This window comes from Dasypus novemcinctus, chromosome 17 (assembly GCF_030445035.2).
Source record: "Dasypus novemcinctus isolate mDasNov1 chromosome 17, mDasNov1.1.hap2, whole genome shotgun sequence".
NCBI lineage: Eukaryota > Metazoa > Chordata > Mammalia > Cingulata > Dasypodidae > Dasypus > Dasypus novemcinctus.
The window spans coordinates 24,663,338-24,689,008 of NC_080689.1; the positions used below are offsets into that span (position 1 = coordinate 24,663,338).

Below are 25,671 nucleotides of genomic sequence, written 5' to 3' on the forward strand. Positions count from 1 at the left end.
TACTGCCTTCTTGCTTCCATAATATCTGATGAGAAATCTGCACTTAGTCTTATTGGGACCCCCTTGGACAAAACACGCTGTGTTGTTGTAGTTTTTTTTATAGCATTCAAAGCTCTCTTCCTATTCTTTACATTCAAGTTTGATACTATTTGTCTGGGCAGGTTTCTCTTCAAGTTTATACTGTTTGTGGGCTGCTGGGGTCTGTGGATTTGCATATATATGTCTTTTGCTAAATTTGGGAAATTTTCTGGCATTATTTCTTTGACTATTCCTTCTGACCTTTTCTTTCTTTTTTCTCTTCTGGGACTCCCATAATGCATATATTGGTGCACTTGATGGTGCCCATAGCTGTTTTCAGCTATTTTTGCTTTTAGTATTTCTTTTTTTTTCCTGCTTCTCAATATGACTCATTTCAAGTGTCTTGTGTTCAAGATCACGGATTCTTTCTTCTGCCAGCTCCAACCTGCTGCTGAAATTCTCTAAGGAATATTTCATCTCAGGTATTGTGGTCTTTAATTCCAGTAGTTCTGTTTGGTTCCCTTTTAAAATTTCTAACAGTTTATTGAGATTCTCATATTGTAATTTCTTTGTTTTTCTGGTATTTTTTAGTTCTTTTTCTGTATTTTCCTTTATTTCCTGGAGAATAGTGAGGATCATTCTTTAAAAATCTTTCTCCAGTACATCCATAGTCTGGTCTTCTTTGTAGATGTTTTCTGGATTTTTATCCTCTTCCTTTAGAGGGAACATCATTTGCTATTCCTTAGTTTTGTAATCCTTTGTTGCATACTGTACATTTTTTAAAGTGTTAACTCTCTTGTTATGACAGCGTTTTCCTTGAGTGCCGGGAACTAACAAAACCAAACAATCCAAAACAAAATATGCCTTCCAAAGTCTTTACAAATTAGTCTGCTATGGTTGGTGTTCTCCTTCAGAGTTCGGCATTCTTATCAGGAAGATCAGTATAAGGTGAATGAATGCAAAGTGCAGGGTCCCCCCTGTCTTTTCTGAGCCTGTGTCCTGTCCTGGACTTGTGCTTGCTAGTGGCCTTAAGCCCCTTCCATTTACACTTAAGAACTCTTCCATTTACAGGTATGTAAATACCCCCTCTATTCCCAATGAAATAGACTTTCTCTCTCTCCCGGGTTCTCTATTACATGACTGAAAGTAGGTATGCCTTTATCCCACGCTGTTTTGATTTGTTTCTTATTCTGCTTTAGCTGTGCCAAGCTGCTTCTGCCTGGAAGCAAATTCTGGAAGGGCAAGCCAGAGAGGAGTCTGCCTCCCAGCTCATTAGAACCAAAATAAAGGCATGCTACTATGCGCATAGGGGTTATCCACTCTCACCAGATCAGGGCCAAGGACCCACAATGGAAGCAAAGGCTGGTTCCACACCATGCTGTGGAGGGGTTGAGGAAGGGGCCAGCAAGGGCACCAGGAGCTTCTCCTGTGGCTTCTGAAGCTGTGTTTTCTTGATTCCACACTCGCCCAGTTACTGCAGCCCTTGAACTGTTTTCCAGTTTTGAGGAAGAGTTCTGTCTTTAAATCTCTCTTTCACTTCTGCCTTAGTGGGGTTGGAACAAGGGCCACCCTTAGAGCTGGATTCCAGAGATCTGAAGTAGCTGATCAAAAGCAGTGATTAGCCATTCCAGATTATGGGAGGACTAGGTCTTTATCACCTACCCTGGAACCAGCAAGCTGCCTCAGGTGCTGCAGGCTGTGGACCCCACTGGCACCTGCTGGAAGGCTGAGGATAGGGGATGGTAGCTGCTGCAAGTATGGTGAAAACTACCAGTATTTATCACAATTTACCAGCTTCTTCCTCTAGCTCTTCCTTGGATGCTGCACAGTGTTCCACTAGCTCCAAAGGTTTGAAATAGTTGATTCAGACAGTTCCTACCAGTTCGGTAGTTACTGTGTAGAGGGAATGATTCCTGGAGCTTTTACTCCACCATCTTTGCACAATCCCAACTCAGAGGTTTTTGGCCTGAGCAGCTAGAAGGATGAAATGGTCATTTTCTGACCTGGAAAATACTGGGGAAAGAGCAAGTTCGGGAGGTGAAATCAAGAATTTGGTTTTGTTAATTTGGATGTGTTAACTTCGAGATGCCATTTAGATATCCAAGTGAAAGAGGTAGTTGGATATCTAGGTTTCATTAGTGTATTGATAGTAGTCAAAATCATGAGATTAGGTGATATCAATGAGGGGAAAAAATACAGATGGAAAAGAGGGCCCAGGCATGAGGAAAAGCCATCAAAAAATGAGAAGTAGCAGCCAGTTAGACAGGGGGAGCAACAAATAGAAAGAACTATCAACAGTAATAATAATCTATTTTTCACTTTGGATGGAAAGTGTAAAAATGTTCATTTTTTGTGCTTCATAACTTGGGTATGTCTTGCATACTCCTGTATTTATCAATTTCCTAACAAAATAAAAAATATCTAAGTATTTAAGGAGGAGAATCAACTAAGTCAAAATCCTCTGATTGGTCAAGTAAGACAGGATACTGACCATTGGTTTCAGCAATTTAAAGATAATAGATGGCTGGACAAGAGCTGTTTAATGGGGTAGAGATTACTAATGCTCAGTTGGAGAAGGTTTAAGGATAAACAGGGATTTCTAGTTAAAGACAGAAAAAGAATCCATATATTAATTCTGATCCTCCAGAAACCCCCTGAAATCATATTAGAAGGCAACAAACAGAGAGCAGATGTAGCTCAGTGGCTGGGTACCTCCTTCCCCTGTACGAGGTCCTGGGTTCAATCTCCAGTATCAGGAAAAAAAAAAGCCAGCTATCACAAGTAGGGAAAGCTAAGAAGAGACCCAACTTACAATGCAGAACATTAACACTCGTGCTTTTTAAGAGTGTATGTATTTCTGGACGTAGGAGTGAAATTAAGCACAGAACGAAGCAATAATACTGAAAGTCTTGTTTTTAAGAAGCTGTAATACTCCCGTAACTCTCTGTTCCATTCCATAAGAAGACTGGAGGATTATTCTCTGGAAAAAGTAAAATAGCACACCTCAGGACCAGCGGAGCACAGGCACAGATGTGGCCTAGGGAAACTGTTCTGAAAACAGGGGTATTACATGAAAGTTTACATTCTGAATGTTGAGGTCCCTAGACTTCTCCCACCATCACAGATCTTAAGCAGCTTGCCATAGATCCTTCAGACAGTAAAGGAGAAAACACTCATCTGGGGAATGAGCAGTTCAAGAGAAACCTGAGATACCAATGTCAGGGATCCTAAATTGCCAATCACCCTGCAGTGATGCCCAGTTGAAACTTAACTCTGGGGAGCATGTGTAGCTCAGTGGTTGAGCGCCTGCTTCCCACGTACAAGGCCTGGATCCAACCCCCAGCACCTCCTTAAAAAAAACCTTAATCCTGCCCAGAATAGTTCTTACTGCTCATTCTTAAATATAAGCAGAAAGCCAAAAATCATCAAACATTTGAGGAAAGGAATTAATTTCAAAGAGAATAAAACATAGACATTAAAAAGCAATTTGAATAACAGAATCTATGTAGAAAGAAAACAAAAAAAACTATTAATTCCTCAGAGAGAAGTGACGATATTATTTTCAGGAAAAATAAAAATAAAACAGGATCCTATTTTTAAAAGGAACATTCAGAGGGAAGAAAAAACGACTTGCAAACAAAAGCCTCAAAAGAAAGACTGAAGGGAAGTGGATGGGCTCAACGGATAGAGGGTCTGTTCAAACCCAGGGCCTCCTCCCCCATGTGATGAGCTGGCCCACAAGCAGTGCTGATGCGCGCAAGGAGTGCTGTGACACGCAGGGCCGTCCCCCATATAGGGGAGCCCCACACGCAAGGAGTGCGCCCCACAAGGAGAGCTGCCCAGCAGGAAAAAAGTGCAGCCTGCCCAGGAGTGGCGCCGCACACACGGAGAGCTGACACAGCAAGATGATGCAACAAAAAGAAACACAGATTCCTGGTGCCACTGACAAGAATACAAGTGGACACAGAATACACAGCAAATGGAGAGAGAGAGCAGATAACTGGAGGAGGGGGGGCGGGGAAGGGGAGAGAAATAAATTTAAAAAATAAATCTTAAAAAAAAAAAGAGACTGAAAAATAAAGTGGAGAAATCCCAAGAAAGCAGAACACAAAGGCAAAGAGATGAAAAACATGGAAGAATGGAAGAAGAAAATTAGATGATTAGATCAGGAAATGCAATATCCAAATAACAGATGCTCCATTTAAACACAATTGTAGGGGTATCCACGCCCAGAGGAACAGACCAGTTCACAAACATAACCAATTATCTTTTTTTAGAACTCATAAATAATAGCAAACTGCTACACCTGCAAATAATGTTTTCAAAGAATAATCACACTATAGATGTTAAATGTTATTTTAGTCATCTATGCTTTTCAAATCAATAAGTTATTGCATATGCATTAATTTGTAGTCTCATAACATATGTTCCAATAGCTAACAAACAGCAGACTTCATGAAAAACAAAATACGTGCTTTAGAGAGGGAACCAAAAAAAAAAAAAAATAGAGTGGCAGAAATAAAGAAATAACTTAAGGACATTTCTGAGAATTGAAGAACATGTTTCCATCTTGAAGAAGCCCAGCACAATAGGTGAAAACAGACCAAAAATTATATACTTCATTGTGGAATTTCACATCACTGAGCCCAAAGAAAAGATTCTATAAGCTTCCAGATAAAAATCAAGACTCAAAATACAGTCAGAAAAAAAACCCAAAACGATCAGAAGAGAGCAAAACTCCCTACTCCTTAATGTGGGCTGCACATAGTGATTTTCTTCCAAAGACACAGTAGGGGAAGGAGGAAAAAGGGTAATTTTACTGTGAAAAACCTAACACTATCTTAGTTAGATATTCAATGTTAATTTCAAAAGTGGTAAGTCAGGTTGATAGAATTTGCCCTCAACAGGCTCAGAGGATATCTCTGAGATCTTCCTCCCCAGAATCCATTAACCCTAGTCTAATCATGAGAAAAATATCAGACAAATCCCAAGTGAAGGATATTTTACAAAATAACTATTACCCCTCAAAACTGTCACTGTCACCTAAAACAAGGAAAGTCTGAGAAACTGTGACAGCCAATGGAAAATGAAGGAGACATAATTAACTATAATGTGGTACCCTAGATGGGATACCAGAAAAAGGACATTAGGTGAAGACTAAGGAAATCTGAAGAAAACAAAAGTACTTTAATTAATAATAATGGATCAATATTGGCTCATTAGTTATGACAAATGTACCATACTAATGTAATATGTTAATAATGGGGGACCTGGGTATGGAGAATATGAGATTCTGCACTGTCTTCTCAATTTTTCTGTAACTCTAAAAGTGTTCTAAAAAATAAAGTTTAGGGAGCGGACATGGTTCAAGCAGTTGAGTGCCTGCTTTCCAAATAGGGGGTCCCGGGATCGGTTCCGGTGCCCCTAAAAAAGCAAATAAAACAAAACTAACAACAAGCAAACCAAATGAAAAAACCAACTTAGGGGAGTCAATGTGGCTCAGTTGTTGAGTGCCAGCTTTCCACATACAAGGCCCCAGGATCAATCCCCAGGCAGTACCACAAAAAAAGTTTATTTGAAAATAAAAAGTATCATATCTCCCAATAGCAGCATTCAAAACTCCAAAGCAGGGGTAAAAGCCTTCAAAATTCTGAGAAAACATTCTAAGAAAAGAGAAATGACTTCCAAACCAAATTTCTACATGCAGCTATACTAACAATTATAAGGTGAGAATAAAGACAGCTTCAAACATACAAGGTCCCAAAAAATTTACCTTGCACTTGCCCTTTCTCAGGAAGCTACAAGAGGATATATAAGAGAATAAACCAACAAAGAACAAGATGTGAGGTCTGGCTAACAGGTTATCTAAAACAAAGGAGAAGAAAAAGGAATCTCCAGGATAATGTGAAGGGGTGACCACTGTACACTAGGTAGAGAGAACACAGCCCAAACTAAAGCAGGTCAGGAGACTGCTGTAGATATTTCTTTTTAAAAAGTGAAAATGACAGAATATCTAATATGTTTGAACATATGCTAGATTTACACAACTGGGAGACAGTATAAGGATGAGTTAATGATAAAGATAAAAAATCAAGCAAAGAAAATACCAAGACAATTATTAACTGCAGGGAAAACAAGATCTTGAAGAAGAAGATAACCAGAGCACACTACATGGCTTAGCTGTGAAGTATTTACAAAGTTAGAATAATGTAAACACTGAACACTGATCTAACCAAAATTAAGATATAATGTGAGAATGGGAGAAAGAAATGTATGACTATGCGGTGGAACAGGAATGTGAAAGAGTTAAATTCTCATTTTTAATAGTGGGAAAGTCAATAAGTAATGCCTAAAATTTAAAAATTAAAAAGAAGCAATAGAATAACTTTATTAAGAGAAAGGTATCACATTAATGTAAGATGTTATTAATAGAGGAAAATATGAGAAGGTGAGGGGGCCGGGTATATGGGAATTCCCATGTGCTTTTGATGTAACTTTTCTGAAATCTAAAACTTCTTTAAAAATTAAGTTTATTGGGAAGCAGATGTGGCTCAAGTGATAGAGCTTCTACGGACCATATGCGAGGACCTGGGTTCAATCCCTGGGGCCTCCTGGTGAAAAAGAAAAGAAAGCATGCCTGTGCGGCAAGTGCCCATGTGGTGAGCCAGTGCCCCGTGCAAGTAAGTCATGCAGCAAGATGATGATGCATCAAAAGAGAGACAATGGAGGGGTGGGGAGTGGGTTATATGGGAATCTCTTACATTTTTTAACGCAACGTTTTGTGTGATCTATTTATCTTTTTTAAAAAAGACAATAATAAATAAGTAAATAAACATTAATAAAAAGAGAGAGAGACAAGGCAAGATTCAAGGTGAAGCACAGCAAAAACCAGGAACTGAGGTGGCTTAATTGACAGGGAACTTCTCTCCCCATCAGAGGTCTCCAGAATTGAATCCCAGTAAATCCTAGAGGAGAGAAAAGGAGAAGAGAAGACAACATAGACAGTAAAAACAGCAGGGCAGGAGAAGGGAAAGAAGGGGGGGAATAAATAAATAAATCTCTAAAAAATAAATAATAAAGTTTATTATATGAAAAAAGAGAGAGAATGGAGCTAGATAATTTAAAAATCAGCTATAAAAAATGAATGCACTTGCTTCTAGGAAGGGGATATGACGTGGGAGGAGAGGTGGAGGCTCCTAACTTGTTTTTGTTTTTTTCTCTAATTTTGTTATCTTTTTGACTCCTAACTCTTTAAAGCAAGTTTGTAAAAACTATTTAGCTGTTTCACCTACATATAATTTTGATTATATAAACTAAATTTTTACAAAAGGGGGGAATGGGAAGAGATTAAGTGAAGATGACAAACAGAATACTCTTTTGAGGAGTTTCACTACAACGAGGAACACTGGCTAAAAAGGAATATGGAAATTAAGAAACAGATTTGTTTATTGTTTTAGTTCTTAAACAGTCTAAGATAATACAGCATGTTTGTGTACTGAAGGGGCAGCTCCAAATGTGAGGAAGAAATTAATGAGGCAAAAGTTTAAAAATAGGCAAAACTAATCTAAGTTGTAAGAAATGAGGTCAGTGGTTACCTTTGGGGGTGGAGGGTAGTGATTGAGAGGGAGCGAGGGGGAGGCTTCTATATTACTGAAACATTCTTTTTTGTGATGTGACTGGGAGCTCTACGGGTGTCTTCTCTTTGTAATCATTCACTGAGCTATAGACTTATGACCTGTGTAATTTTCTGTATACATGTTTACTCTTCAAGTTTAAAGGTTTTAAAAAACTGACAATGCAGCAGAGAGAAAGGAAAGGATGGAATCTGATTAAAAGTGGAGGGGGTGGCTGTCAATAGAAGCACTGACAGTTCAGCCACAACAGGACGGAAAGCAAAGGGTGGACAGATATGGTGATGGGCGCATGTGGAAGTTCTCTGGAGTCAGTATTTTCTCAAAGAAATAGGAAGCAAAGTCACCAGTTGAGAAAGGGAAACGGAGGAGGAGGTACTAGAGAACTAGGGAGAAAAGCACATGTGGAAAACATTTCTAGGATACTAGGGAACTAAACAGTAGGATTGCTAGTCAGCACTGAGGGACCATTTGAAGTTGGTGATGATGATTTAAGGTGACACCAATCACACAAGTCAGGTTTTTCTACAGTCACATTCAGCCATCCATGTAGAGACATGGAATAGGTACCAAGCTGGATTTAAACAATGTTTGGGTTTTGCCAGACAATAGAAAAGAAATAGGCTAGAAATTTCCATGACAGTTTAACAGTCCCAAGTTCTATAAGCAAACCACAATCTTTCCAAAACATAATGTACATTTTTTTACGAATCATAAGCAGATGATACTCTTTACTATGTTAACCCAATTGTAAAGAAGCAGTACCATACCTTGTTGGCAGCAACCAAGACTTTATCAAGAAAGCGCAACCATTCAAAGATAAAAACTGGTCTCTTTGCTTCAGTGATTTGGGCCAAAGCATCTTCATTTAGCAGTAAACTGTGGGCCAACTCCATTAGTGGTGAAGTTTTAAATTCACACCTTAAATTAATAGATATTACACTTTAAATCAATAGATTAAAAGAGAATTTTTAAATGTTTAAAGTCGAGCTTAATAAATGTAACCACTAAGAAATAAGGGTGTAGCTTTATTCTCAGTTCATTGAGGTAAAATTTACCTCTTTTAATCAAAATCTAAGAAATTAATTTTAAATACCTGACCATTACACCTCACAACTGTCTAGGTAATCAAAACAAGGGTATTTAAACACTTGTCCCTAAACCTTATCTCCTAATGTTAAAGGACACGAAGAGAATAAACAAAAACAAAAAGAAAACAAAGAAAGTTGCGTTTGATCAGGAACACTGAACAATGGAGTGGAAAGAAAGTTAAAATATTGCAAATAAGGCATTATTTTAGGAGAATGATGCCTAGCAAAACACAAAAACCCATTTCACAAATAAGAAAACTGAAGCCCTAAGATCAAACAGCACGGCCAGACCTGACAACCTATCTGCCCCTTCTTCTTGTCCTCCGCTCTGCGTATTGCACCCTCACCACTCCCCTGCTGCACCCAGCCCAGTCCGACGTTAAACGTTCCAGCATAAAGATCCCAGCTGGATGTCTCCAAGCGTCTTCCTACCGGGGTGGGGCGAGCACGACTCGGTCCCCGAGGCCTTGCAGCGGGCAATGCAGCCCGCAGAGGCGCCACGCGTTCTGGGGTTGGTTTAATCCCACTACGCCGAGGACCGTCGCACAGCACCAGGGCTGGGGGAAATACAAGAGGCCGCCGCAGGCTTCGACCCGATCGGTCGGCCTGTCAACCCCAGCACGCGGCGGCTCAGTACCCAGTGCGCAGCCAAAAAAGCGAAAATGGTCATTACAAGCTCGGATTGCCTCCCCAGCCCTCTAAAAATGTACGGTGAGTGCGGCGGGGGCAGGGGTGTGTCTGAGTGCAAATGAGTACACTTGGGCTGTAGGTGGGACTGCCTCACCTCCTAGTCTGCCAGGAGCGTATCAGCTGAGTTCCGCAGTAGAAGCAGCCGCGGAAGGACCCGTGTGCCCGGCCTCCCGCAGGCTTGCCTAGGAAACGAGGTAAGAGCGCGTGCGCAGAAGGTTGGTCTTGCGCAAGCGCTTAACCTAGTCTTCCCATCCCCGCCTGTCGCCGGCTAGCAGAAACAGATCTCAGAGGAGGCCGGAAGTCCGGCTCTGGTTGCTGGGCGCATGCGTAGCGCGTACTCTGGGGAGCTGGCCGGGAGTGAGTGGCACTGCCAGGTAAGGTTGGGAGTGCGCTGTTTCTAACTACCCTATCAACTATCACCCACTTTGCCCCCGCCTTGGGATGCTTGCAGCCGGAAGGAATGGGGGAGGGCAGGGATCATAGATCCCTGAAGGACGTGTTTCCGAGTGAGGCGTTTCTTGTCACCTTTCTACGTAGATCCAATAACTTAACCTACTCTTGACTTAGATGAGTTATGGAACTCTCAAACTTCGTATAGCTGAAGCAGCACTCCTTTTGCCACTTTTCCACCCCCTCGCCCCACCAAAAAGGAGACAAAAACCCTGCTCCACAGTCTTCCCACGCAAAAATGGTAACGCCATTCTTCCAAGAATTTAGGCCAAAGCCGTGGATATCTGTGGCATTGCTCTTTCAGATACTACATTCAACTTGTCAGCAAATCTTGTTAGCGCTACCTTCAAAATATACCCAGAATCCGACTACTTCTCGTCACCACCTCCAGTGCTGTCACTCTGGTCCTCCTCATCTCTTCCTGGCTTATCGCCTTATAAAATTAATGCTGTAGGGAAGGACTTGGCCCAGTGGTTAGGGCGTCCACCTACCACATGGGAGGTCCTTGGTTCAAACCCCGGGCCTCCTTGACCCGTGTGGAGCTGGCCCATGCGCAGGGCTGATACGCGCAAGGAGTGCCGTGCCACGCAGGAGTGTCTCCCGCGTAGGGGAGCCCCACGAGCAAGGAGTGCACCCTGTGAGAAGAGCCGCCCAGCGCGAAAGAAAGTGCAGCCTGCCCAGGAATGGTGCCACGCACACGGAGAGCTGACACAACAAAAAGAAACACAGATTCCCAGTGCCACTGATAAGGAAAGCAGCCACAGAAGAACACACAGCTAGTGGACACAGAGAGCAGACAACTTGGCCGGTGGCGGGGGAGGGGGAGGGATAATAAATAAATAAATCTTTAAAAAAATAAAATAAAATTTATTCCGTGATGGAAATGAGTGATGCTATATGGTATATTGCATCGCCTTAGAGGGAACCTTATTTTTTTTTATTAAGATTTATTTTTTATTTATTTCTCTCCCCAACAGTTGTCTGCTCTCTGTGTCCATTCGCTGTGTGTTCTTCTGTGACCGCTTCTGTCCTTATCAGTGGCACAGGAATCTGTTTCTTTTTGTTGCGTCATCTTGTGTCAACTCTCCTTGTGCGCAGTGCCATTTTTGGGCAGGCTGCACTTTGTTTCTCGCTGGGCGGCTCTCCTTCCCCAGGGCACTCCTTGCGGGTGGGGCTTCCCTACACCAGAGGGCACCCCTGCATGGCAGGGCACTCCTTGCGTGCATCACCACTGCGCATGGGCCAGCTCCACACAGGTCAAGGAGGCCCCAGGTTTGAACTGCGGACCTCCCATGTGATAGTCAGATGCCGTATCCATTGGGCCAAGTCTGCTTGCCTAGTGGGAACTTTAAAAAGCACCTGAAGCCCCCATCCAGGGGCTATGCAGTTCTAAATAGACCCTTTAAAAATAACCTTTTATCTATGTATCTTTTTTTTTTTAATTTAAAAAAATTTTTTTAAATCTACTTTTATCTGCAGTAGTGAGAGCACCGGGTCCTGGATTCTTTGTGGTTTTGAGCAAGTTTAGACATACCAAGCCTTAATTTCTCCAACTGGAAAGCAGGGCTTACTAATTATATCTAGTTAGTTGCTAATGATGATTAAATGGGATGAAAGTGTGTGATAGATTGGGTAAGTCCTAAACCATTATGTGTAATATTATTACAAATGAAGAATCTGACAGTTAGAAACAGGTGAATTACCACAAATGCTGTGTTATTATCTTACACAATTTTAGTTTACTATGTTATAATAAAAATAGAATTAAGCTGTGATCTTTAAGGATATACATGTAATAAAACTATAAAGAAAAGTAAGGAAGTAGTGATTATAATATACAGTAGAGACTACTCCTAAAATGGAAGGAGATAGTGCAGTTGGGTAGGGGATTTAGAGGGCTCCTGGGGTAGCTGACAGTTCCATATCCTGACCTGGCTGATAGTTTGTACTATCTATTGCTGTATAACAAATTTTCCCAAGACTTGACAACTTAAAACAACATTAAGCATTTATCTCACACTTTGTGTGGGTCAGGAATTTGTTAGCAGCTTAACTAGGTCAGACTCTTATAAAGCTGTAATGAAAATGTCAGGCTGAGTCATCTGAAGGCTTGATTGGGGCTAGAGTATTCCTTTCCATGGTGGCTCATTCATGTGGCTAGCAAGATGGCACTGACTGTTGGCAAGAGGCCTCAATTCCTCACTTAATAGACCTCTCCATAGAGCTACTTGAGTGTCCTCACTATATGCCAGCTAGCTTCCTCTAGAGTGATCTGACTAAAAGCACAAGGTGAGAGTTGCAGTGTCTTTTATGATTGGGCCTCAGAAGTCATGCTTCACTACTTCCACAATGTCGTATTTTACACAGATCAGCCTTGTTCATCATGGGAGGAAACTGCTTAAGGGTATAAAAACCAAGAAGCAAGAATCATTGGGGGCCATCTTGGAGGCTGCTATATATTTATAAGAGTGCTTGCCTCTCAATTAACCTGTGTATTTGTTATGTGTTTTTCTGTATTTGTGGTATATTTAATAAAAAATTTTAATAAGACATAATGACATAAGAAAAAGTATTTTATTATTACAAAATCACAAATATTTGAAGACCCTTCTTGTCCTTATCATAGCTAAATACCTTTTAGGACGGTATGATATTTGGAACACAGTGGTGGGCAGTGAGGATAGAGGGGAACTTGTCTTTGTGATTTACACCCTAGTTGGAAGATTTATATATTAAGAAACAGTAAAAAATATTCTTCATTCAGCATAATTGTCTGTATTCTCATGGTTGCAATTGACCCCTACTCAAACAAGCTTAAGTAATGAGAACAATTATTGGTCCATCTAGCTAGGAAGGATGCTAAGTCACGGCATCAAAGAAGGAGCTGGAGAGATTAGGACATCAGGAGCTAGGATGGAGGAGACCCATTGATTTTAGTTCTATCTTTGTCTGTTTTCTCTACCTGACTTCATTCTGCAGATAGGTTCTCCTTATATGGCTTAGAAGATGGCCACCCATAGCCCAGCTTCACATACTCCCACTTTGCAAACCTCAGTGAAGAAAGCTTTTTTCTCCCACAATCCATATGTTCATGTCATGCAATGGAAGTCATGCCTTCCTCTCTTTCTGGGTCATAGGGTACTATAATTGGCTATCTTTGTGCCAAGGGAGTTTAGAGTACTGAGACTGCCACCTCCATTAGAATCCCAGGGAGGGCAGAGGCCTGAGCTTCCAAAGGAAGGAATGTAGGGCAAACAAAAACAACAACAAAACATATGACTATAACAAGTGGTTACACTTTTGTGTCCCACAATTGAACCAGCAGCATTGACATCATCTGGGAGCCTGTTAGAAACACAGAATCTCAAGCTAGAGCCCAGAATTTAACAAGATCCCAAAGCAATTCACATACACAATGAAGTTTGAGAAGCACTGTTCTAGATAATTATTTTATCCCTTCACAAGCCAGCAATTCACAATTTTAACTGTTTTGGGTAGAAACTCTCCACAAATGTATTTCCATGTAAGTGAGGTATTACTGTATCAAGTTTCAAATGGGCCTGTAGTGGTCAGGACCAGTTTTTGTGAAGGAGGGTAGCTTAGGCATGTGGGACAGAAATGCCTGTGGTATGTTCAGAGGACACCCATCCTGGCTTGAATAATAAATCCTAAAGGAGAGTCAGGGGTCAGATTATGAAGGCCTCTAATGCTGTGCTAAAAAGACTTGCTATCCACTGACTGCAGGGTAAAATTTATTGAAGGTTTTGAAACAGGGAAGTAACACGATCTGACTTAGAAATGGTTAGAAAAAACATTGGAGGAGGTATAAAGGCTGGATTGGCAAAGAAGAGCCAAAGGCAATGATGCCATTAAGAAGTTACTGATATAGAATGTTATTGACAGGATATATATGGCTGACAGGGAGTTATACAGGACATATGCCCAGGGTATATAGTAATGTCTAGATATACTCATAGTGGAAACAATTAAAAACAACAGCTGGGGGGGTACTGGGCCCCTGGCCGGGGGATCACTGTCGTGGACCCTGGGGGAGCAGCGGCAGTCCCCCAGGTGCAACGGCAAGAACCAGGAAGGAAGGAGGGCCCAACAGTGGGCTCCTGATACTAATGGCTATGCTTTTGAGCCTATACACCTGTAATAAGAACAAGGCTTAGAGTAGCACTGTGCCTGGGAGTTTCCTCCTGACAGCCTTCATGTTACTCAAATGTGGCCACTCTCACAGCCAAACTCAGCATGTAGATGCAGTGCATTCCCCCCAGCGTGGGACATGACACCCGGGGATGAGCCTCCCTGGCACCGAGGGATCACTACCACATACCAGCTGAAGATGCAACTAGAAAATGACCTTGAATTAAAGGTTCAATACGGATCAGTAGAATATCCCTGTCTACATATAATAACATGACTTCAAAATGCTGTTTGACCTAATGTAAGGGGGAAATGGAAAGGAGAAATGAGATTATAAGGCTATGAGTCTCTAAAAAAGAGTCTGGAGGTTGTCAGAAGGAATGCCCTTATGCACAACTGAGCAGAGTCTAAGAGACAGATAAAGTAGATACAACCCCAGGTATTGGTTCTTTTGAGGGATAAAGAGACCCACGGGTTCTATGGACATGGCAGATGGGGTTCACTGCCATGGCAGATGGCCCTTCTTTGGAGCTGGTGTTTCTGCATGATGGAAATGGACTCAGAGGGGATCTCTTCTCACAAGACTTGCATGCTACTTTATTGGAATTGTAGTTGGTGCTGGGGTTTAAGATATATTTAGGGGATTTGAATCTCTGGACTGATAATAAGACACCCAGGCCCAGAGCCTCAACAGACTTCAGCTCCTACACTTTGATTGATTGGACTTACCCCACTCAGCTAACATGGAGTTGAAGAAGGTCAACCACCACACCATGGAGCCTGGAGTGTCTACAACTGAAAGCAGGAGGAGTGCATCCAGTGTCCATGTGGAATCTAGGCCCCCACTTGACATAGATGTGCAATGGACACAACCAATCCAATGTCCATAGAGAAAATGTGGAATGGGTGTGGGAAGGGTAGCCATGGTGGCTGCTGGGTTTGGGGAATGGGAGGAAGAGATGAGATGTGGAGGCGTTTTCGGGACGTGGAGTTGGCCTGGGTGGTGCTTCACGGACAATTACGGGACATTGTAGATCCCCCCAGGGCCCACTGGATGGAACGTGGGAGAGTGTGGGCTATGATGTGGACCATTGACTATGGGGTGCAGTGATGTTCAGAGATGTACTTACCGGGTGCAATGGATGTGTCACGATGATGGGAGAGAGTGTTGCTGTGGGGGGAGTGGGGGGTGGGGGCGGTGGGGTTGATTGGGACCTCATATTTTTTGAATGTAATTTTTAAAAATAAATAATTTTAATTTTTAAAAAAAGAAGTTTTGTTATTGAAATAGGAAAAGTGCTCTAATAATGATTGAAGTGATAAATGAAGAAGTGTGTGATTATACCACATACTATTGATTGTACACTTTGAATGATTGTATGCTTTATTAATGTGTTAAAAGGAAAAAAAACACATAAAAAATGTTTTGTAATAGTTCAGGTGAGAAGGAAATGCCTGAACTAAAGTAGTGGTGACAACTATAGAAAACAAAATGGATAACTTTGAGAGACACTATGGAGGAATAATTGACAGGGTATAAGAGTCAGGAAGGAAGAGATAGTAATGGCATTAACCATGTGAAAATATAGGAGATGTAGGAGGTTTTAGGGGGAAAGAAATTGGGTTGTTTGGATTATTGAGTTTGAGAGCTTCACAGATAAAGATGCCCAGATGGCACTTGACTATGTATTAGAGCTCTTGGGATACATAAAGATTTATTTCCATTTTAGTTAAAGAGCAATTATTACTTCGTCCTATTTGATTTCTAGATTCAATTGCCATATGAAGTTGAACATGGCAGAAGAAGAGGACTATATGTCTGATTCCTTCATTAATGTCCAGTAAGTAAATGTGCACACTAATGCAGAAATGTTTATAAGACATGCATTAAGCAGCGAGACTGATTTTGTGTGTGAGGTTAGAGAGTCTTCTTACTTTGTAGTGACCCCTCCTATGTGTCTGTACAAAGGTACTGGGAACCCCTTACTCCTAACGCTTACCATTTTACTTCTACCTTTGATCCTTTTTATTCCCTTCTTCAAAGGAAATTTACTCCTTTTCCTTTATTTCATCGTATTTTCTCTTCTCGCCACCATTCAGTTTTGCTCTTTATTACCAACCTCCTAGAAAAATTAGTCTACCCTTCCTACTTCTAACTTCTTCAACTCTATACTTAGTTTCCTACAATCTAGCACCAGCCTTCATCATTCTACTCAAACAACAATTCCTGGAGACCATGGGTTTTGTCACACCCAATGGCCTTTTCTCAGTTCTTAATTTCTTTGACATCCCTCCAAAATTTGACTCACTTTTTTGCTTTTTCAAGCTTACCCCCTTTGTTCTCTGCCCCAATTCCCTGCCCATCTCTCTTGATTGTACTGACACATTGCTCTCATAATGGCTTGTCACAGAGTACACTATTAAATGTTAGCATCATTTCTGCTTGTCTGTTCAGGTAGCTTTACTGTTACCATGAGAGTAGCAGAGATGACCACAGGTAGCACTGAAATGTTGAGGAAAGTCAAATAAGGAATTAGTAAAATTTATGAGAAAACTCCATGTACTTGTCTAAAATGACCTTTTCTATTATTGCTCAGAGAAGATATCAGACCAGGATTACCAATGCTGAGGCAAATCCGAGAAGCCCGTCGAAAAGAAGAAAAGCAAGTAGAGGCTAATTTGAAAAATAGGCAGAAAAGTTTAAAAGAAGAAGAAAAAGAAAGACGTGACATTGGGTTGAAGAATGCACTAGGCTGTGGAAACAAAGGGTTTGCTTTGCTCCAGAAGATGGGATATAAAAGTGGTCAGGCTCTTGGCAAGAGTGGTAAGTCACATCCGGAAATAAATAGATGTTCCTAACCACCAAATTGTGACTTGTTGATGAGTATTACAGGTGGTTCTTTAATCTTTATCCCTCTACACAAAATTAAAATAACTTAAGCTTCTTAGTCTCTTAATTGCTGCCAAGCCTAATAGAGAACTTTAGTCTTCCCATATCCATTTTAGACACTGCTTATGCTGTTGAGCTGCTTATCAGCCCAGCTCAGCATTAGAGGCGATAATAACTGGGATGGACACGGCTTGCAAGGGAGACAGCAGCTAAGAATGGTGACCAGTGATGGTTCGAGAAGTGCCAATGGCCATGGGACATTGAAGATGGTGGCAGGATTCTGCCTGACTTGCTTATGCCTATGGCAGCTGTCTGAGTGACTTCCCAGTTGAAGAATTTCGATTCTCTTTCGGAAGTAAAACTGCTAGTTAAGATGCAGAGACCATATGGTGGCTTCTGTAAGCTGTTTTTCTTTCCTTTATTATAATTGCTTTGGTCTTCACCCAACAAGGCTTTCCTTTCGCTGAGGACTTTTACCCTCTTGAGCCTATAATATCAGTTTTCACTTCTTAAAAGCCCACCTTCAGATGGCATAGCAGGCTGCGAGTCTGCTTTATTGAAGACGAGGTGTTTAGGAGGCAGGAGAATAATTGATCATAGATTACTTATATTCACATTTCAGTTATGAATATCAATGAAACTGGAAGGAATATGTAGAAAGCACTGTAAAACTGCATACTAAAATGTAGTTTGAGAAAGAATTTCCAAAGTCGTTCATGTTCTCTTTTTAGGAGATGGCATTGTGGAACCGATTCCTCTCAACATCAAAACCGGTATGTAATTATTTTTTAGCATGTTATCTCAATTCTGACTGTAAACATTGGGCAAGTTTGAGACCTCATTTCTAGGAATGATAACTATTCTCAACTCTAGCACATACTTTGCTTAATAAATAAATGATGATCTGGCTACAGTTCTTATCATAGGAAGCCCTCTAAATATTTGTTGTTTAAACTTCTAAACCTTTAAATTAAAAATAAAATATGTTTTACTGAGTATAAAATAAAATTTTATATAATCAAAAATGGGGGAAACTTTCATTTTTTTCATTAAAATATGCCAAAAAGTTATGAGATCTTTTTCTTTTCCATCTGGTTGTATCGTCATCTTTTTGGTGCATTACTTCACCACGCTGGGCCTGTGCTGGGGCCTGTGCTTATGAGACACTTTTTATCCATTAAATATTTTTCTTAGTATTTTGGATGAATTCAAGAGAAAATGTTTTTTTGTTTTGTTTTTTTAAAGTTTTATTTATTTCTCTCCCCTTCCCCTGCCATCATCTGCTCTCTGTGTCCATTCTCTGTCTTCTGTGTCTGCTTGCATTCTTGTCAGGTGGCACTGAGAATCTGTCTCTTTTTGTTGCATCATCTTGCGGTGCCAGCTCTCCGTGGATATGGCGCCACTCCTGGGTGGACTGTGCTTTTTTCACACGGAGCACCTCTCCTTGCGGGGCATACTCCTTGCGCATGGGGCACCCCTATGTGGGGGACACCCCTGAGCGGCATGGCACTCCTTGAGCGTGGGCCAGCTCACCACATGGGCCAGGAGGCCCTGGGTATTGAAACATGGACCTTCCATATGGTAGGCAGACACTCTTATCAGCTGTGCCACATCTACTTCCCTAAAAAAGTGTTTTATTCATCATCTTTATATGAAATTATGACAGTTGTTACTGTTTTCCTCATTTAAAAAATGACTACCAAATTTGTATAGTATTATTATTTTATTAGGTAAGACTAATGGTCTTTGTAAAAATCAGATTGGGTATTTTTTTTTAACCTGTACTCTTTTTTTCCTGACCTTGTCAAATGATGTTGAGTGGCTGTACTCAAATGAGAATTGCATTTAATTTGTAAATATTTAAATTGTTATGTGTTGAAGTATAAAGTCAGTAAGTTTCTCATCATGGTTTTGTATTTGAACAGGGAAAAGTGGCATTGGTCATGAAGCATTATTAAAACGGAAAGCAGAGGAAAAATTAGAAAGCTACAGAAGAAAGATTCACACAGAAAAACAAGCTGAAGAAAAAGCTGCAGAACAGTTTCGGTGAAACTTTGTATTTGAGCTTTTATTTAATTTTTCTTAATTATTGTATGTTTTCTGGTCATATGAAATGGTTAAAGAAACTATATAGATCCTAAGTGTATATATCTATTTTTCTTAATTAGAATGAGGCTTAAGAATAAGCAAGATGAAATGAAGCTAGAAGGAGATCTTAAAAGAAGCCAGCGAGCCTGTCAACAATTGGATAGCCAGAAGGTAATCCTTTTACCTGCTTTCATTTTGGTAAAGTGTTTTAGCATCCAGTATGATTTGTCATGTATTTTTATTTTAAAAAGAAAGAAAAAGAAAAATAATTTCAAGCCAGTTTATCTAGCCTTCACCCATTAAAGCTTTCCTTTGACTTACGACTGATCTGTGATAATTGATAATCACAATAATGACTTACTGAAGGAAGTAGAGGTGTCTAAATTACCCAGTAAGGGTTAAATAATATTTTTACAGTTAATTATTCTCTGTCCTGAGTATGGACTACTCGGGACTGAGGTGTGTGGCAATTCTGTTCACCAAAGTATTTGGTTAATCAGAATAGCCTATTTTCAATTCCTATTCAGTACCTTATATGTCTTTACTTAGTAGAATCATGGTTAAATACTGTTTATTTCAGATTTGAGTGGTTTAAAAAAAAGTCTATCTTTGTTATTTTCTTAGGGGTTTCAAGTACCATCAAAATAAAAGTGACTTCGTCGAAAGTCTCAAAAATGTTTATAGTAAAATTTCCTTTATATGTAAATACATTGCTGGAAGCAATCTCTTACTCCTTTGTATTTCCTTAGTACTTATTTTGAACTTCATAATTCTTAGAATATTCACACTTACATACATCATTTTATATCCATAGCTTATCTTCCCTACTAGACTTTCAGCAACATGGGGACAGTATTCTAATTGAACTTTGTGCTCCCATCTTTCATGGTGCAATGCCTTACTCTTAAAGCAGCACTCAGTAAATATTTATTGGAAGAATTAATACGTGCTAAAGTGAACAGATTCGCAATACTATCTAGTCATGTTTAATTGAGAATAGTTCTACATTTTCAGAATATTCAGGTTCCCAGGGAGGCATGGTACTGGTTGAGGCCTGAACAGGAGAATGAAGAAGAGGAAGAGGAAGAAAAAGAACAAGATGAAGATGAATATGAGAGTGAAGATTTAGGTGTACGTTTTGCTATCAATTCCTTTTACAGCAGGTTTTATTAACCTCAGCACTGTGGACTACTTGGGCTAATAAATCTTTGTTGTAGGGACCATTCTGTGCATTTTAAGAGGTTTAGTGGCCTCCCTGGCCTCTCCTTCCTAGGATGCCATAGCAACCTACCCCCACTTTGTGACAACCAAAAAATGTCTCCAAACATTGCCAGATGTCCCCTGAGGGGAAAAAATCACACCCTTGCTAAGAACCACTGCTTTACAGGATCATTTCATAAACCCCAAATCAAACCTCTTATATCATTTTTGCCTTTTAGCTTCAGTTTGCCCTTTCAACTCGACTGCAGTTTAAATGCTTGATTAGCTTAGCTGCAAATATAAATTATTTTAATGTATACTTTGTTTCCTGTTAACTTCTGGAAGTGATTCTAAGTGCCTACCTCCCCCACCCATAAACAAAACAAAATATAATCCAAAAGTGGAGATTATTCAAGAAAGGAATATACATTTCTATGGTTACTTGTATGTAAGAATTTTATAGAAAGCATTCGCAATTTGAAAAGTCTGTTCTGTTTAACTGGGAGACCACTAGTGAGAAGTTTTATGGCAAAGAGAAGCAGCATTTACCCTTAAACCCATCTGAGGAAGGTAGATTCCTTGAAAGTAGGAGGGGTCTTTAAGTGGTGTGATTATAATAGACCCACCCCAAAACTATTTTCTCAGTGTTAATAAATGATCTCTGTTGTGTCTGAAAGACTTGTGAAAATTTCAGGGTGGTTAGTAAACTGGGACATATTCTTCTAATATATTGATTCTATCCTAGTCACCTCTAAAACTTGAGAGTGTAGCAGAAAATTATGGCCTTTGGCTAATTCTGTATGATCTAAGAAACTTTAGAAAACCAAGGTTCTGTTTGATGCAAACCATTAATAATGTGCTTTTGCCCTATATCTAGGTACTAGAAAAACTACAAATATTGACTAGTTATTTAAGAGAAGAACATTTCTATTGCATTTGGTGTGGAACAGCCTATGAAGGTAAGAAACTATTTTATACTTTCTAAAAAATATTGAATAAGAATGCTCTTTGACTTTCAGCTTTGAGTTTTTATGAAAGTCACATTTCCCATAGGCAGGAGAAATTCCTTATTCCGTCCAAATGGCAGTATGGGATCAATGTCTCAAATAATGGATTTAGAAATCATTGAGTTCCTATTAAAGTTACTTTTAACTTTTCAGGAACTAAATGTGCAGGAGGGGAATGTTTGAAAAGAAACAATTTTAGAATCACTTGAGGAAGACGAATTTTTTCATGGTTTATTTTTAAAGATTTTTTTCAGCTTCAGATATTTGAAAGAAATTTGTATTAAATTAGTATAACTAATTTTTGTGAAGTTGGATAGAATATTGTCCTCAAGTCATAAAATCCATTCCATTTGCTTTTTCATTGTAAGGAAAGAAATGGTTCGAAACTTTTCAGATGTCTTAAGAATCTAAGTACTCCCCTTACCATACATTTATCCAAGCTACCTCTGCTAATTTGTATTTAAGGACTTTATGCTTGAGATTGAAGAAGTTATTGTTACTTTTATCTTTTCCTGGTTTGTTTAACAGAGTAAGTAGCAAACACAGCAGATCAAAAATAAATATTATATTGAAATAATTATCCAGAACACTTTACTATAAAAATCATATTAATATTTTATTTTCCTTACATAAATTACAGATAAAGAAGACTTAACTTCAAATTGCCCAGGACCAACTTCTGCAGATCATGACTAAAAATATTCTCAATAAAGTGGAACCTAGAAAAATGTTGATGTTTCCTAGTCATAGTCAATTGAGCAGTTAGAATTCCCTAATTTTTGATGCCAGTAAAGAAAGAGGACCTTTATAAAATAGTAATGTTTTATTGTTTTGTACTTTAGAAGGATATAGGTATCCACTGACTTGAAAAACTAATGGAAGGCTGTTTCATAATGTAAGTAGCAGATGTGGCCAATTACAATTTATGGCTGTATTGTTTTATTTTTGGGATTTAAAGATACCTAACAGGTAACTCCCTTAAATTGAAAGATAAGACATGGGAGTCAGAGGGAGATCAGAATACCAGCTTTATTAATGATAAAGCTAAAGCAGAGAACAAGATTGCCTTGTTCTCCAATTAGCCACCTAATATTGCTCCCTGATTTGAGGGTCCATCTTTGCATTCTGAGAACTGTAAGCACTCCAGGTTAAAGAATCCACACATGCTCAGTTTCTTCTCCCAGTATCATCAGTCATATACGACACTTCTGTTAGGAAGGGATGAATGAGAATCCAGAGAACTTGTTCCCATACTTCTTTCTCCCAAGAAGTTCCCTTGGCCCTCATGAGTAGAGGGAAAATATTCCCCCTCAGAAAGACTGATACTAGAGATGCTGTTCCATTAACGCTAAATTGTTTTAGCAGCAGAGTAATTTTTATGCTTCTGATAAAATTGTGAGTTTTCATGGAAATATGAATACTCATATTCTGTTGCAGGTTTTGTTTGTTTGTTTTTTGCGTGTGGGGCTCCCCTACGCGGGGGACGCCCCTGTGTGGCAGGGCACTCCTTGCGCACATCAGTGCTACGCATGGACCAGCTCCACACGGGTCAAGGAGGCCCAGAGTTTGAACCGCGGACCTCCCATGTGGTAGGCGGACGCCCTATCTATTGGGCCAAGTCCGCCTCCCTGTTGCAGGTTTTAGCTAAAGAAACTTAAGAATTGGAAGTCACCTTAAATATCATGTAATGCAGTTACCTACTGAATTTAGGAACCCTCTGACAACATTCCCAGCAGATAATAATTCAGCCTCTTCCTTCATTCCTCCAGCCACAAAGAGCTCACTGCTTTAAGACAGGCCATTACTTTGTTGGGTAGATTTAAAAAAAAAAAAAAAACTAAGCTGTTTTTCCATCTTAATTTAGAATCTGCTTCCCTATTATTTAACCAAGTAGAGCTAGGGACATACCATGAGACAGCTCGATCCAGGATCGAGCATCAAAATCATGACCTTTTTAAAAAGGTCACAAGCCCAGGTGTCTACTCATTTTGAGCCGGTTAGTCTAGGGTAGTTCCTGGATATTTGTATTTATTTTAAAGTCCCAAAAATGAGTCTGATAAGCATCTGAGGATGAGAACCAGTAATGTAGGTTAAATTTGGAGCTTTACTGTTCTTCAGATAGAGTTGTGCAACTATTTGTATCACCTGTACAAGTTTACAGCTTACCTTTCAGGAGCACTGAGCAAAAGATCAACCACTTCTTCCTTTTATTAGAAACAGCAAACACAAGAAAACAGCAGAAGCTACTTTACACTTGCACAGGTTTAGATTATCAGTAGTACAACTTGTATTAGCTTGTTCTCAAGTTTAACTTGGAGGGCTTTATAAAAAGATAATTCGGGAAGAGGATGTGGCTCAGGCAAATGAGCTTCTGCCTATCACATGGGAAGTCACTGGTTTGGATCCCAGTATCTCCTAAAGAAGACAGCAAGCTGGTGCGATGGGCAGGCACAGCAAGCTGACATGAAACACAAGAAGAAAAAACAATGAAAGACACAACAAACAGACAGGCATGGCAAGCTGACACAACTGAGATGACGCAACAAGAGATGTCGGGAGGAAAAACAGGATGAAAGACTCAAAGCAGGGAGCGGAGGTCGCTCAAGTGATTAGGCATATTCCTCCCACATCAGAGGTCCCAGGTTTGGCTTCTGGTGCCTCCTAAAGAAACCAGGAAAATGAACAGACACAGCAAGTGAAAAACAACAAGGGTGTGGGGAGAAATAAATCTTTTTTTTTTTTTTTAAAAAAGATAATGCGAGGGTCCCACCCACATAGATTCTGCTGAGTGGTCACTGTGGCCTGGGCATCGCTACCCTTGATTCTAAGATGCTGCAGAGATTGAGAACCACTAACCTAGTTCATTTCTAGGCCTCAGTTCCTCATCCAGAAAATGAATTATCATTTTTTGTGAATGTAAAGATATTTGAATTATTGGCATTTATGGTTGGATATTGCTTAATATTTTTTCTTAAAAAAAAAAAATTGAATTAGTAGCCAAAACAAATGACTATACCTTTCTGTTGGAATTAGAATCAAATCCTCTGTCATTTCTACCAGCACACCAACATTCAGTTAGTCAGTCATGGAACAGAATTAGATGTTTAGGAACTGGCATTTCTTTCTACTCTTACTATGGGGCAACCCACCACTTTCCCAGGGATATTTCAAATTATGCTTATCAAGAATTAGGCTGAGAATGTTGGAATAACCTTGATATAGCCCATTGTGCCACCAGGGTTGTGACCCATCCTTCAAGGGCTAGGGCCTTTGAGAGTAGATGTCACTCCCGTTTTTGTTCATCTAAAGTTAAAAATTCAAGCTTTCAGAATATGAGTGACAACTTGTTTTCATTGCATTATTTCATTGTACTTCACAACTAGTCTGTTGAGACTGAAGGTGTAAAACATTGAAAAGAATTTTTTAATTTGCTTTAAAACATTGATATGAAATTTGAAATGTTAAAGTGAATTTTAAAATCACGGTACCATTTACTTTGATTAAATTGTACTACATGTATTTTCAAAGTCCCATCTAGAATTTCTAAAATGTTTCATTTTCATAATTATAAATCCAAAATACTGTAGCTTCTGAAATTCAGAATAAACAAATACACTTTAATGTACCAAATCAGTTTACCTTACACGTTTACTTTGTTGTTGTTGTTTTTGGCAAACATTCAATTACTGGAAATTTGAAAGAGAAGATTATTATTTATTAGACACATTTTATTGGATCAAGCATAAGAAATTTTTAACACTTTTTATTCCCCACCAATTTAAAAAGCACTAAAGAGTTTCTGCTTTATGCAGAGCACTAGGCTCGATGCATACTTGATGCACAAAAATGAGAGGGCCTATGGAGCAGGTGGAGCTCAGTGGTTGAGCACCTGCTTTGATGTAGAAGGTCCCAGGTTCAATCCCAGTATCTCCTAAAAAAAAAAAAAAAAAAGAGAGCAGGTCTGTCCCTGCTTTCCGGAAATTCACAGTATAATGAAGGAAAGAGCCATATAGGAATAACAGAGTTGCAAGGTGGACTGGTAAGCACTAAACAGTGACCAGGGAGAAGGTTAATACTGAATGGGAGGTGGTGGGAAACTATGGAAGTAACCCTTGACTTGGGTTGTGAAAGACAGGTAGAACTTTAATATGTAAAATTGTGAGGAAGAAGTTACCATATGACCCAACAATACCACTTCTAGGTATAAAATCAAGAAGAATGAAAACATGTGCTTATACAAAACCTTTTACACGAATGTTCATGGCAATATTATTCATAATAGCCAAAATCCAATTTATCCAAACATCCAAATACCCATTAACTGATGAATGGATAAAATGTGTTAAATATCCATAAAGTGAAATACTATTTGGTAATAAAGAGCAATGAAGTATTGATGCTTACTACATGGAGGAACCTTGGAAACATACTAAATATGTGAAAAAGACCACATATTA

The 25,671-nt window shown here is 39.6% G+C and overlaps 2 protein-coding genes across 3 annotated transcripts in view; one reads left to right on the forward strand and one right to left on the reverse strand.

The window, feature by feature from the left end:
• The window catches only part of HEATR5B (HEAT repeat containing 5B), a 147,505-nt gene extending 137,754 nt beyond the window's left edge, over positions 1-9,751 (reverse strand). The window contains exons 1-2 of the mRNA XM_058278392.2: positions 9,525-9,751; positions 8,420-8,570 (exon numbers count right to left, since the gene is read on the reverse strand). Coding sequence (XP_058134375.1) covers positions 8,420-8,545 — 126 coding nt within the window. The 5' untranslated portion in view covers positions 8,546-8,570; positions 9,525-9,751. The remainder of the gene's footprint in view (positions 1-8,419; positions 8,571-9,524) is intronic.
• GPATCH11 (G-patch domain containing 11) lies at positions 9,111-24,844 on the forward strand. 2 transcript variants are annotated; one of them, XM_023591020.3, is made up of 9 exons: positions 9,111-9,451; positions 15,799-15,870; positions 16,627-16,853; positions 17,651-17,692; positions 18,845-18,965; positions 19,088-19,178; positions 20,022-20,138; positions 21,085-21,166; positions 21,855-24,844. In XM_023591020.3, exons 2-9 carry the CDS (start codon positions 15,812-15,814, stop codon positions 21,908-21,910), a joined length of 795 nt encoding a protein of 264 aa, XP_023446788.1. In that variant the 5' UTR covers positions 9,111-9,451; positions 15,799-15,811; the 3' UTR covers positions 21,911-24,844. The 2 variants fall into 2 exon arrangements, with proteins under 2 accessions (XP_023446788.1, XP_004466086.1); XM_004466029.5 differs by lacking the exon at positions 9,111-9,451 and adding an exon at positions 9,639-9,804.
• Positions 24,845-25,671: the final 827 nt, after the last annotated feature.

What these genes read in the sequence shown, in the direction of transcription:
- GPATCH11 (XM_023591020.3), top strand. Translation starts at nt 15,812, where the DNA reads ATGAAGTTGAACATGGCAGAAGAAGAGGACTATATGTCTGATTCCTTC. An exon ending in AAAGCTGCAGAACAGTTTCG is followed by an intron (nt 18,966 to 19,087) that starts GTGAAACTTTGT and finishes TTTCTTAATTAG; the next exon opens with AATGAGGCTTAAGAATAAGC. An exon ending in GTGTGGAACAGCCTATGAAG is followed by an intron (nt 21,167 to 21,854) that starts GTAAGAAACTAT and finishes CATAAATTACAG; the next exon opens with ATAAAGAAGACTTAACTTCA.